This window comes from Schistocerca serialis, chromosome 5 (assembly GCF_023864345.2).
Source record: "Schistocerca serialis cubense isolate TAMUIC-IGC-003099 chromosome 5, iqSchSeri2.2, whole genome shotgun sequence".
Classification (NCBI taxonomy): Eukaryota; Metazoa; Arthropoda; class Insecta; order Orthoptera; family Acrididae; genus Schistocerca; species Schistocerca serialis.
The window spans coordinates 798549120-798563847 of record NC_064642.1 but is presented as its reverse complement, the minus strand read 5'-3'; the positions used below and the strand labels follow the sequence as shown (position 1 = coordinate 798563847).

The window sequence follows — 14728 nt, the reverse complement described above, 5'->3', positions numbered from 1 at the left end:
GCTTAGTAATATATGACGGACGACCGCCCACCTGTGACTATTGCAGACTCTCTGATCAGTTAAAGTCAGTATGTCTAAAACGTCAACGAACTGCTTAGAAACATCCGCACTCACCCAGACATGGAGCAAGAAAACCAAAATAACGGCTGAACATATGGAAACGTATTGCAGAGTTCAGCTACACGACCACACACTCCGAAACAACAGGTAATACCTTTACCGGTAGCTCCAGTGCAAATAAGTAGCTTATCGGCGAGTACCGAGATGCTTCCGGTAGACACAGTAACTGAAATTTCTGTAAGACCACTGGGCACCTTAATGCGTGCGTCCGAGTCGGAGCAGCAAAAAGTGCACACCACTCCGGTTATTATTGCACAACACATTTCGGAGGAACCCGAAAAGAAACAAAACAAATCTGCTGGACTGCTTACCGACACACCTGACGGGTCTGCAATACAAGTAGCAACCAGGCCGACTACCGTGGCGACATCAAAAGATGTCACACCAACACATGGGGCCACAAACATTACAGATGAGGAAACCGACTACACATCACAGAAGTCTGAAAGACCAAAAGATGTCACACCAACACATGGGGCCACAAACATTACAGATGAGGAAACCGACTACACACCACAGAAGTCTGAAAGACCAAAAGATGTCACACTAACACATGGGGCCACAAACATTAGAGATGAGGAAACCGACTACACATCACAGAAGTCTGAAAGACCAAAAGATGTCACACCAACACATGGGGCCACAAACATTACAGATGAGGAAACCGTCTACACGCCACAGAAGTCTGAAAGACCAAAAGATGCCACACTAACACATGGGGCCACAAACATTACAGATGAGGAAACCGACTACACACGACAGAAGTCTGAAAGATCAAAAGATGTCACACTAACACATGGGGCCACAAACATTACAGATGAGGAAACCGTCTACACACCACAGAAGTCTGAAAGACCAAAAGATGTCACACTAACACATGGGGCCACAAACATTAGAGATGAGGAAACCGACTACACATCACAGAAGTCTGAAAGACCAAAAGATGTCACACCAACACATGGGGCTACAAGCATTACAGATGAGGAAACCGACTACACACCACAGAAGTCTGAAAGACCAAAAGGTGTCACACTAACACATGGGTCCACAAACATTAGAGATGAGGAAACCGACTACACATCACAGACGTCTGAAAGACCAAAAGATGTCACAACAACACGTGGGGCCACAAACATTACAGATGAGGAAACCGACTACACACCAGAGAAGTCTGAAAGACCAAAAGATGTCACACCAACACATGGGGCCACAAACATTACAGATGAGGAAACTGACTACACACCACAGAAGTCTGAAAGAATAAAATATGTCACACTAACACATGGGGCCAAGATCATTACAGATGAGGAAACCGACTACACACCACAGAAGTCTGAAAGACCAAAAGATGTCACACTAACACATGGGTCCACAAACATTAGAGATGAGGAAACCGACTACACATCACAGACGTCTGAAAGACCAAAAGATGTCACAACAACACATGGGGCCACAAACATTACAGATGAGGAAACCGACTACACACCACAGAAGTCTGAAAGACCAAAAGATGTCACACTAACACATGGGGCCACAAAAATTACAGATGAGGAAACCGACAACACACCACAGAAGTCTGAAAGACCAAAAGATGTCACACTAACACATGGGGCCACAAACATTACAGATGAGGAAACCGACTACACATCACAGAAGTCTGAAAGACCAAAAGATGTCACACCAACACATGGGGCCACAAACATTACAGATGAGGAAACCGACTACACACCACAGAAGTCTGAAAGACCAAAAGATGTCACACTAACACATGGGTCCACAAACATTAGAGATGAGGAAACCGACTACATATCACAGAAGTCTGAAAGACCAAAAGATGTCACACTAACACATGGGGCCACAAACATTACAGATGAGGTAAAACGACTACACACCACAGAAATCTGAAAGACCAAAATATGTCACACTAACACATGGGGCCAAGATCATTACAGATGAGGAAACCGACTACACACCACAGAAGTCTGAAAGACCAAAAGATGTCACACTAACACATGGGTCCACAAACATTAGAGATGAGGAAACCGGCTACACATCACAGACGTCTGAAAGACCAAAAGATGTCACAACAACACATGGGGCCACAAACATTATAGATGAGGAAACCGACTACACACCACAGAAGTCTGAAAGACCAAAAGATGTCACACTAACACATGGGGCCACAAAAATTACAGATGAGGAAACCGACTACACACCACAGAAGTCTGAAAGACCAAAAGATGTCACACTAACACATGGGGCCACAAACATTACAGATGAGGAAACCGACTAAACATCACAGAAGTCTGAAAGACCAAAAGATGTCACACCAACACATGGGGCCACAAACATTACAGATGAGGAAACCGACTACACACCACAGAAGTCTGAAAGACCAAAAGATGTCACACTAACACATGGGTCCACAAACATTAGAGATGAGGAAACCGACTACACATCACAGATGTCTGAAAGACCAAAAGATGTCACAACAACACATGGGGCCACAAACATTACAGATGAGGAAACCGACTGCACACCACAGAAGTCTGAAAGACCAAAATATGTCACACTAACACATGGGGCCAAGATCATTACAGATGAGGAAACCGTCTACACACCACAGAAGTCTGAAAGACCAAAAGATGTCACACTAACACATGGGTCCACAAACATTAGAGATGAGGAAACCGACTACACATCACAGACGTCTGAAAGACCAAAAGATGTCACAACAACACATGGGGCCACAAAAATTACAGATGAGGAAACCGACTACACACCACAGAAGTCTGAAAGACCAAAAGATGTCACACTAACACATGGGGCCACAAACATTACAGATGAGGAAACCGTCTACACACCACAGAAGTCTGAAAGACCAAAAGATGTCACACTAACAAATGGGGCCACAAACATTAGAGATGAGAAAACCGACTACACATCACAGAGGTCTGAAAGACCAAAAGGTGTCACACCAACACATGGGGCCACAAACATTAGAGATGAGGAAACCGACTACACACCACAGAAGTCTGAAAGACCAAAAGATGTCACACTAACACATGGGGCCACAAACATTACAGAGGAGGAAACCGACTACACACCACAGAAGTCTGAAAGACCAAAAGATGTCGCACCAACACATGGGGCCACAAACATTACAGATGAGGAAACCGACTACACACCACAGAAGTCTGAAAGACCAAAAGATGTCACACTAACACATGGGGCCACAATCATTACAGATGAGGAAACCGACTACACACCACAGAAGTCTGAAAGACCAAAAGATGTCACACTAACACATGGGGCCACAAACATTACAGATGAGGAAACTGTCTACACACCACAGAAGTCTGAAAGACCAAAAGATGTCACACTAACACATGGGGCCACAAACATTAGAGATGAGGAAACCGACTACACATCACAGAAGTCTGAAAGACCAATAGATGTCACACTACCACATGGGGCCACAAACATTACATATGAGGAAACCGACTACACATCACAGAAGTCAGAAAGACCAAAAGATGTCACACTAACACATGGGGCCACAAACATTACAGATGAGGAAACGGACTACACACCACAGAAGTCTGAAAGACCAAAAGATGTCACACTAACACATGGGGCCACAAACATTACAGATGAGGAAACCGACTACACATCACAGAAGTGTGAAAGACCAAAAGATGTCACACTAACACATGGGGCCACAAACATTACAGATGAGGAAACCAACTACACATCACAGAAGTCTGAAAGACCAAAAGATGTCACACTAACACATGGGGCCACAAACATTACAGATGAGGAAACCGACTACACACCACAGAAGTCTGAAAGACCAAAAGATGTCACACTAACACATGGGGCCACAAGCATTACAGATGAGGAAACCGACTACACACCACAGAAGTCTGAAAGACCAAAAGATGTCACACTAACACATGGGGCCACAAACATTACAGCTGAGGAAACCGACTACACACCACAGAAGTCAGAAAGACCAAAAGATGTCAAACTAACACATGGGGCCACAAACATTACAGATGAGAAAACCGTCTACACACCACAGAAGTCTGAAAGACCAAAAGATGTCACACCAACACATGGGGCCACAAACATTACAGATGAGGAAACCGACTACACACCACAGAAGTCTGAAAGACCAAAAGATGTCACACTAACAAATGGGGCCACAAACATTACAGATGAGGAAACCGTCTACACACCACAGAAATCTGAAAGACCAAAAGATGTCACACTAACACACGGGGCCACAAACATTAGAGATGAGGAAACCGACTACACATCACAGAAGTCTGAAAGACCAAATGATGTCACACTAACACATGGGGCCACAAACATTACAGATGAGGAAACCAACTACACATCACAGAAGTCTGAAAGAACAAAACATGTCACACTAACACATGGGGCCACAAACATTACAGATGAGGAAACCGACTACACATCACAGAAGTCTGAAAGACCAAAAGATGTCACACTAACACTTGGGGCCACAAACATTACAGATGAGGAAACCGACTACACATCACAGAAGTCTGAAAGACCAAAAGATGTCACACTAACACATGGGGCCACAAACATTACAGATGAGGAAACCAACTTCACATCACAGAAGTCTGAAAGACCAAAAGATGTCTCACTAACACATGGGGTCACAAACATTACAGATGAGGAAACCGACTACACATCACAGAAGTCTGAAAGACCAAAAGATGTCACACTAACACATAGGGCCCCTAACATTATCGATGAGGAAACCGACTACAGATCACAGAAGTCTGAAAGACCAAAAGATGTCACACTAACACATGGGGCCACAAACATTACAGATGAGGAAACCGACTACACACCACAGAAGTCTGAAAGACCAAAAGATGTCACACCAACACATGGGGCCACAAACATTACAGATGAGGAAACCGACTACACATCACAGAAGTCTGAAAGACCAAAAGATGTCGGACTAACACATGGGGCCACAAACATTACAGATGAGGAAACCGACTACACATCACAGAAGTCTGAAAGACCAAATGATGTCACACTAACACATGGGGCCACAAACATTACAGATGAGGAAACCGACTACACATCACAGAAGTCTGAAAGACCAAAAGATGTCACACTAACACATGGGGCCACAAACATTACAGATGAGGAAACCGACTACGCACCACAGAAGTCTGAAAGACCAAAAGATGTCACATTAACACATGGGGCCACAAACATTACAGATGAGGAAACCGACTACACACCACAGGAGTCTGAAAGACGAAAAGATGTCACACAAACACATGGGGCCACAAACATTACAGATGAGGAAACCGACTACACATCACAGAAGTCTGAAAGACCAAAAGATGTCGCACTAACACATGGGGCCACAAACATTACAGATGAGGAAACCGACTACGCACCACAGAAGTCTGAAAGACCAAAAGATGTCACACTAACACATGGGGCCACAAACATTACAGATGAGGAAACCGACTACACACCACAGAAGTCTGAAAGACCAAAACGCCATCCGCGCTTCCAAACGCCCGAAGGGCTGCAAGACTTAGACTGTAATTTACAGTTGACCGGCCAAATGCTGTAAAAGGAGAGGAAAGTGACAAGGATGAGAGGCACGATCGAAAGCCAACAAGGAATGTGAGATCGACGCTATGAATGTCGACAGGCAGGAAACTGAGAAATCTGAAACGACTGTCTCAGACGCATTTGACACTACCCGGAACTGGCCTGAGGACATGGGAGACTAAACGACATCACTAAATAGCTCCGATAACATCATGCAGGATTATAAAACTGCGACGGTAAAAGTTCATAGAATCGAGGCGTGTTTTATAAGTAAAGCATTAACGCTTTACCTACATGCTGCGGATTTACGCATCATCTTTATCCTGAAAGTGGTGACCCATAAAATGACCGATATCGGGGGTACGATGCGGTTTTAAATTTAGGAACTGAGAGTGGAACAGCAATTTCATTCAAGCAAGGCATACAACTGAAAGTAAAACTTCAAGCAGAGGAACCTTCATCGTTTTTCAAGAAGTTTTATTAGTGAACGTTTATGCACCCTCGGGAAATATTGGACGTAGGCATACAAGCATTTTTTTCCCGCAACGAAATAGCCAGTTTGTGTACGCGACCATACGCTACATTAATACTTTGGGGAGATTTTAATTGTGTGTTGAAAAACTGGATCAGAACTCCAACATTATTTTTGTTTCGACTACTTTTCGAATCCCTTTAACTAAAAGACTCTTGGATACACTTCCGTCCAAATACTTCCGGTTTTGTGTATACCAGCTTTGAATCCTCAAGTAGACTCGACAATTTCTATGTTCATAAAGATTTGATACGTCATCAGCGAAATATGAGCAGCTGGTTTCTCCGACCACAGTCCTTATCAGACATCTCTGAAACTCTCCCGACAAAATAATTTTATGGGAAGGGGCGAGTGGCAGAGGAATGTGTACTAGTTAAAAGATGCTTCTCTGTCTCAGGCGATCGGATAACTTGCAACAAACGTAGGCGACGGTTACCAGCATGTGCCTACCGCATAGTATGGTGGACGCAGATAATAAAACCAAGCCAACAAATATACACAAGGAACTTTGCGAAAGGAAAATGACACTTAAGGTCACATACAGAACAGTATTATGTTACACTCTTCCGAGACCTGTACGAGAGTGAAATGAATATAACTTCAAATATACAAAAGATTAAGTGTACGAAAGCCAAATTAATCGCATTCGCTAGACAATTCTTGGACGGCATCCAAGTTAGGACACGAAATCTAAGTGATGTTCCTAATGATACGATCTCCATACACCCTGTATCCGAGAGACTAAAGGAGCTAAAAATAAGGTAATTAACAAACTTGTGGACCCACAGAATACTGAGTACAGCACCCAGGTCGCTATCTAGGACTGCACTGCGAATTATTTTACTGAGGTTTTCACGGAAGCAAAGAGTAGTGACATCGCGGAACGTAACATGTTACAAAACATGGTAACAAGCGTTATGCCGATAGAAAAGAACGTCATTGATTGAAAGCACATCGTCTGCAGAAATGTAGGAAATAATTGGCGGTGCCCCAAAACCAAAAGTGGCTGGCTTAGACTGGCTGGCAATTGAATTTAATGCTCATTACTGGCACATCACTGGTGCAAAGATTTCCTCCAGAGTTCAGAGAATGTTTAATAGTGCTTATAGCAAAAAAAAAAAAAAAAAAAAAAAAAAAAACCGCTCTACCTCCCTGTCAAACTATCGATCGATCAAGGTGTTGAATGTGGATATTTGGATTTCACATTATTCACACGCATAGGGAATAAATGGATGAAACCTATATTTCCGAGGTTGACGGGGCATTCACACTCCAACGCTGTGTCGGATGTTCGACACTAACTACACTGTCAGAAAGCGGAGAAATCACGTCGATCTGCAAGATCAAAATAGCCATAGCGTTCCTCGATTTGAATGAGGCGTTCGTTAGAGTGCATTCCGATTTCTTGCTCCAAGTGATGAAACTTACGGGAGTTAACGACGACGTTCTACAAATACTACAAAAATGGCTACGCGGAACACACTCCAAATGCAAAATGGTTACCATGGGTTTCACGTGTATTCCACGGAAAGGTATTGTGAGCTTTACTTTCGATAAAAGAACGCGACACGTGCGGCTCTGGTCTCTAGAAATCCACGATTAGCTTGTCGATAAAATTCATGTGAACTCTGATAGGGTCAATACCGCTTAATTTGACGCAGACAAGTACGTGTCTTACGTGGAATTTATGGATGCCCTTCATGTTGACAGGTTACTGTCACGACATTGGTTCTCAAGTCCCGTTCATTATTGCCCCAGGGTTGGTTTAAATGGCTCTGAGCACTATGGGACTTAACATCTGAGGTCATCAATCCCCTAGAACTTAGAACTACTTAAACCTTACTAACCTAAGGACATCACACACATCAATGCCCGAACAGGATTCGAACCTGCGACCGTAGCGGTCGCGCGGTTCCAGATGGTAGCGCCTAGATCCGCTCGGCCACACCGGCCGGCCTGTGCCCCAGGGCTCCGTGCTAAGTTTTGTAGTGTTTCCCATGGCCATAAATACAATTATGGGTTGTCTCCTTCCAGATGTCTCGGGCTCCCTCTTTGTCGACGATTTTGCGATCTACTACAGCTCTCAGCGGACCAGCCTTCTTGGACTTCTTCAATGATGCCTCGATCGCCTCCACTCATGGAGCATTGAAACCGGCTTCCGCTTTTCTCCCAGTAAGACCGTCTGTGTAAATTTTTGGCGTCGTACAGAGTTCCCTTCACCTTCCCTACATCTAGGCCCTGTTGACCTTCCGTTCGCGGATGTCGCTAACTTCTTGGGACTTATGTTTGACAGGAAACTGTGCTGGTCCTCCCATGTTTCATATCTTTCGGCTCGCTTTCTGCGATCCTTCAGCACCCTCCGTGTTGTCGTATCTCTTGGGGAGCGGACCGAGTAGTCCGTCTCCTCCTATATTGCGCCTTAGTGGGCTCGAAATTGGACTATGAAGGCATAGTTTACTCCTCTGCTCGGCCGTCTATTCTTCGGCGTCTCGACTCTGTCCACCACTGTGGATTGCGTTTAGCGTCTGGAGCTTTTTACACCAGCCCCGTGGAAAGCCTTTATGATGAGACTGCTGAACCTCCGCTGTCCAATCGGCGAGCTGTCCTGAGTAGTTACGCTAGTCATCTGTCTTCCATGCCTGCTCATCCGGCCCCTTTTTTTTTCTACGCTTCCTTGGATCTAGGGTACGCAGGCCGCCCTACCATCGGGAGTCCGGTTCTGTCAACTGCTACGTTCTCTTTCCTTCCACTTTCCTAAAATTTTCTTGTGTGGGTACGGCGCCACTTTGGATTCACCCCCAGACCTGCCCTCTCCGTGACCTTAGTAAGTTTCCCAAATATAGTACCCCTCTTCTCGTTTATCGTCATGCATTTGCTGCTCTATGCGCACAAATGGAGGATGCCACATTTATTTACACTGACGGCTCAAAAACGACATTTGGTGTTGGGAGTGCCTATATTGTTGGCGACACCCCTAATAGATTTTGGCTTCCCGACCAGTGTTCGGTTTTTACTGCAGAGCTTTACGCTGTTCTCCAGTCTGTCCAATACATCCGTCGCCATAAGCGGATACAGTGTATTATATGCTTCGATTCCCTCAGCTCTATCCTCTGTCTCCAAGCTCTCTAGCCTCTGGTCCACCGGATTCAGGACTCTCTCCACTTGCTCTACTTGGAGGGCGTCTCTGTGACGTTCCTCTGGATCCCAGGACACGTTGGTATCCGCGGAAACGAGGCAGCCTATATAGCGGCCAAGGCTGATGTCTCTATTCCTCGGCCCGCAGTTCGCATGGTTGCCTTTGCCGATCTACAGAGCGTTTTACTTCGTCGTGGTGGTCCTTTATGGAACACACATTGGTCTACACTTCCCGATAGTAAATTACGGGATGTGTAACCTCTTCTGTGTGGTTGGACCTCTTCCTCCCGCCCTCGTCGTCGGGAGGAGGTAATATTAACTAGACTCCGGATAGGGCGCTCTCTTTTTAGCCACTGGCATCTTTTAACTGGCGATCCTCCTCCGGTTGGTCCCCACTGCTCTCAACCGTGGACGGTGAGACACCTTTTACTTCAGTGCCCCTATTTTAATCCGCTACGCTCCCGTTTACAGCTGTCGCCTGATACGTCTTCCATTTTAGCAGATTGAGTTTCGCTCATATTGCTGCTGATTTTCCATTCGGTTTTTTACCATTCCCTAAGCCACAGAACGGGTGCTTATGACCGTAGCAGCTTTGCACCCTAAAACCATAACAAAAAAAAGTTCCCGTTCAAGCATCACGATAATTCCGTTAGTATGGCGCCACTCGCAGATGGTGAAATTGACTATATCAACGTTCGAGTGTTCAACCTCCCGCCGGAAGTTGATGACAATTTTCTAAAGGACTTATTGACTCCTTACGATAATGTGAAAAACGACCGTCGTGAACGTTGGTCTACTCAACACAGATTATAGTGTTATAATGCAATTCGTTCCGTGCAATGCATTTCAAACACAATCTTCAATCAGATTTACAAGTGTGTGGTTACCGATTTCGTGTCATGCATACTGGTCAAGAGGGAACCTGCTTCCTGTGTTATTCAAGTGGATACGTTCCATCTAATTGCCCGCGGAGGGTTTTTGTGTTATAGCCGTCATTAGTGTAGCGTCGCAAATTGACGTTTGCTGATCTTGTTCCTTCCACTCCCAACATCGGACTTACTTCTGACTCAGATCATAATGGGCAAAAAGTCAGGATAGAGCCTGTAACAGTGACAAACAAGCGACGTCGCATCCAAGATGGTGAGGGTGAGGATTTGGCTGTGCATTTTGCCCCAACGTTCTCCACAGCGATTGTATCCCCTGCTCTTCTCGATGCTACGGTGTCTCCCGTCCGTGGTACGGTGAGTGGCGAAGAAGTTATCTCCAGCATCCCTCCTGCTCACGATGTGGCTCCTTGTGAGCAGCCTGTGTGTGGAGAGGGGGCGGAGTCCTCCCCCCTCCCCCCTTCGTCTTTGAATCCTCCGTTACAGTTCAGCCACCGACGGTTTCCTAAATTGGCCGCCTACAGCAACTCCCCAGGAGAAAGTGGTTAGCGACCAAGAATCACCTGTTGCATCGGCAGTTCAACAGAATGCTTCGGCCTTAGTGACTGGAAGTGCATTACATGACCCTTGCTCTGAGGGGCAGGAAGCTGACCCTATGACCCCGCCGACACCTCCGTCACAGTTACAACGCCACGTAGGCGACAGAAACAGCGTATACAACCCGACCGTGCGATGGCACGTAAGAAATCTAAGAAAAAGGGTTGTGATGACGGGGGTTCTGGTCCCCCAATGTCTGATTCACGTGTGGACTCCGCAATTGACCTTGACTCTCAGCTGTGTAACTAATTCCGCTACGTACGTTCCGTATATACCTGTATACCTGTGATGAAAGACCTAAGCTTACACATTCCTTTCATTAAATGTTAATCGAGTGGAATCAGAATTGCGATTGGCTCCACTGAGTCAGTTCATTTATGATTCATGTGCGTACACAGTCTTCTTACAGTAGGTGTTATTTAGGCATTTCTCTTTTCTTGGTTTTCGGTTAGTCTTTAATGTTGCAACCAAATATTCTACGGGGATCGTCTTATTCTTTCGCGAAGGCATTCCTATTACTGAGGTGGAAATGTTGGATTCTGGCAGGGACGTAGGTTATCAACTTTTTAACCTTACCTTGGTACTTTTATATGCCCCTTCTGGCACTGGCAGCGCGTTTTATAAAGAGGATATACTTTATCTGTCGCACAAGAGTCCTCCGGGTATTCTATTGGATGGCGATTTTAACTGTATGTTGCGTCCTCCAGATCAATCTCCAAATTTTAATTTCTGTCGTGAATTACATGAATTGGTCAGCTCCTTACGCCTTAAAAACGTCGGGATATGTAAATACCAGACGTTACTTAAATTTTCCCACTGTACTGGGAACGTAAAATTATTTCGCACTCCGTGGATGTTAAACGTCGCTCACTCGATGACGTGATTCGAGCTGTGTGGGAGTGTACTCCACGGTCCACTGGGAAGTACTCTTCCATCCTTGACTGGTGGACACAGCTGGCAAAACCGAGGCTCAGGCAAACTTTGATACTTTTTTGTGCAGCCAAAGAGCGAGACTTTCGGAGAACTTACCATTCCATCCTGCGTGAACTTTATGATTCTGCAGATCCCGTCACTCTGCGAATTGCGGACGTTAGAAGTGTGAAGGCAAAATTGTTTATCTTGAAGAGAATACAAATGGGAGGGTTGAAAATGCGATGCAAGCAATGTTCGTTGGTGACCGAAGAATTGATTTCCATAAACCATTTGCTTCGGTATCAGAACGGTCGCCGACACACTTGTATTCATTCTCGCGCAACAAATAATGAACATACCGTATCGGAGCAAGCTGATATATAGAGTATCTTGTATGACCCACTAGTCAACATCTTGGATACGACGATTGAACCTAAACATAATGAAACCCTTTTAGCTGCCTTCCAGCCTGAGGAAGTTTACAAACTTTTGTGGGATCGCCTTCTCAAAAGTCCCCAGGTCTGGATGCACTTCCCAAGGAGTATTACGTGCGCTTTTGGCCACTGTTTGGTGCTACCTTTACGTCCCTTTGAATGAAGTGTTAAGGGGTAGAGTAGTGCCGACCTCGTTCAAAGTGGGAAAAATTGTTTTAATCTCGAAACGCCTTGGACCAGCTCCCCTGGTAGCTTTCACCGTATTGATTTGCTAAACTTCGATTATAAGAGTGTGGCAAGGGCAGTTAATAGTAGGATGTCGGCTCTGATGGAGACGATTGCTGCAAAATATCAGAATTGTGTAGCTGGCCGTACCAATCTTATCCCTCTAGTCGGGTGTCGTGACGTGGTTTCGGTTGCTGCTGTAACGTTCGCCACTCGTGCCCTGACTTCCTTAGACTTTGGTAAGGCACTTGATCGAGATAATCCCGACTTTTTGCTTTGGTTTCTGGAGGCAGTTGGTTTTACTGTTGTCACACGGTGAGTGCTCTCAAATCTGTTTACAGGCATTTCAACTTCGGTGATTGTTAATGGCCAACTGACGCCCCTGATAAATATCCGTTGGGGAGTGCCCCAAGGAACTCCGCTGTCAATAACGTTTTTTTGTGTTGGCTCTGGAGCCCCTACTTCGGATGCTACCATTCCAGCTGAAAGGTTGGACACTTTCCGGAGGGACTATAGTTGTTCTTGCTTACGCGGATGACGTGATGGTTCTACTCGCAATTCTGTGGAGATATCTCGACTGAAGTCCGTAATCTGTTATTATTGTCGGAATTCAGGCGCACTATTTAATGAAAGTAAATGCAGGCCTCTTACTTTGCGACCTTTTGACAACGCGGCTGTTCCATAGGCTACCGCAGTGGATCAGCATACAGAAAAAATTCAAGCAACGATAGTAGAACATTAAAGGTGTTGTCTTACTCTGCTCCAGAAAGGCCGAATACTAGGTGCATAAGTTGGTATGCATAACTTATTACGTGGCTTCCCTCTATTATGGCGGAGAAACTACAGCACTTGTCTGGTCGGCTCTTATGGAAAAATCTTTCGATTACAGTATGAGGGGGTCACGAATCCTCGTTCCTTTGTTGGGGGGGGGGGGGGGGGGGAGTTGTTCCTGGCTACGAAGGAAGACGCATATGCTACATGTGCGACGTACTGTTTTGATGATGACCCAAGAAACTCACACATTCACGTCTCGTTTATTTCTCTGTGTCCGTCCCGCTAGTCTTGAACCCCCAAGTGATGCTGGTCTCATAAATTGTAAGATAAAACACATTCGTGACTTCTATCTTGTGATGAGATATTTAGGGGCTGACATTTTATGGAGACCTGTCCTCACCATGAAATTCCTACAGACTCGTTGGAAAGCAGTTCTTTGACCGAACGTCGTTGAAAGAGAATCAACACAAAGAACCTGGACGACAGTTTGGTTCAATATCAGTCTTCCGATTTGGCCGATGCGCGTAACGTCGTCGTCTTGGTGTAAGGTAGTGTGTGTGTGTGTGAAATCTTATGGGACTTAACTGCTAAGGTCATTAGTCTCTAAGGTAGTAAATGACTTGTTTTCAACGAACGATAGACTCTGCATATTGGTCTTAGAGACACAGATTCAGGTATTCGTTGTACGTCTACGGATGCATTACAGCATCGCTTTACTCGTGGAGGTCATATGGTAAACTGATCTCGGTTTAGGATGCAATTGGTTTTCTGAGACTTTAAAACTTTTTTTTAAATTTATCAGTCTCCCGACTACATCCCTCTCTTACACCCTTTTTAATACGAGCACTACGCTGTTGTTCGTCCACTCTTATTATTCCCTCTTTGTTCTTGTACATACCGTGTATTACCCGTCTCTCCGTATAGCTTACCCCTAATTTTCTCAGAATTTCGAACGTCTTGCAGCATTTTACATTGTCGAACACTTTTTCCAGATCGACAAATCCTATGAACATGTCTTGATTTTTGTTTAGTCTTGCTTCCATTATCAACTCTCTGGTGCCTATGCCTTTTCTGACATCAAACAGATCGTCATCTAACATATCCTCAATTTTCTTTTCTGTTATTCTTGTCAGCAACTCGGATGCAAGATCTGTTACACTGATTGTTGATTGTGCGATAGTTCTCGCTCTTGTCAGCTCATCCATCCCTCGGAATTGTGTGGAGCTTTTTTTTCCGAAAGTCAGACAGTATATTGCCAGACTCGTACATTCTACACACCAATGTGAATATCCGTTTTGTTGTCACATCTCTCTAATGATTTTAGAAATTCTAATGGAATGTTATCGATGCCTTCTACCATATTTGATCTTAAGTCCTCCAAAGCTCTTTTAAATTCCGATTCTAATACTGGATACTCTTCCAAATCGACTCCTGTTTCTTCTTCCATCACTTCAGACAAATCTTCCTCCTCATAGAGGCCTTCAGTGTACTCATTC

General features: G+C 44.9%; 2 protein-coding genes across 2 annotated transcripts; both read left to right on the top strand.

Moving 5' to 3' along the window:
* Positions 1-264: 264 nt before the first annotated feature.
* LOC126482234 (uncharacterized) lies at positions 265-2413 on the top strand. The gene is made up of 2 exons (XM_050106213.1): positions 265-1995; positions 2099-2413. The coding sequence occupies exons 1-2, from the start codon at positions 265-267 to the stop codon at positions 2411-2413; spliced, it is 2046 nt and encodes a 681-aa protein (XP_049962170.1).
* A 171-nt stretch (positions 2414-2584) lies between these two features.
* Positions 2585-5758, top strand: LOC126482233 (uncharacterized). The gene has a single exon (XM_050106212.1). The coding sequence runs from the start codon at positions 2585-2587 to the stop codon at positions 5756-5758; it is 3174 nt and encodes a 1057-aa protein (XP_049962169.1).
* The last annotated feature ends 8970 nt before the right edge of the window (positions 5759-14728 follow it).

Coding starts and splice junctions, on each gene's coding strand:
- LOC126482233 (XM_050106212.1), top strand. CDS start 2,585: ATGTCTGAAAGACCAAAAGATGTCACAACAACACATGGGGCCACAAAC.
- LOC126482234 (XM_050106213.1), top strand. CDS start 265: ATGCTTCCGGTAGACACAGTAACTGAAATTTCTGTAAGACCACTGGGC. Junction 1,996..2,098: donor CCACAAACATTACAGATGAG/GTAAAACGACTA, acceptor TACACACCACAG/AAGTCTGAAAGACCAAAAGA.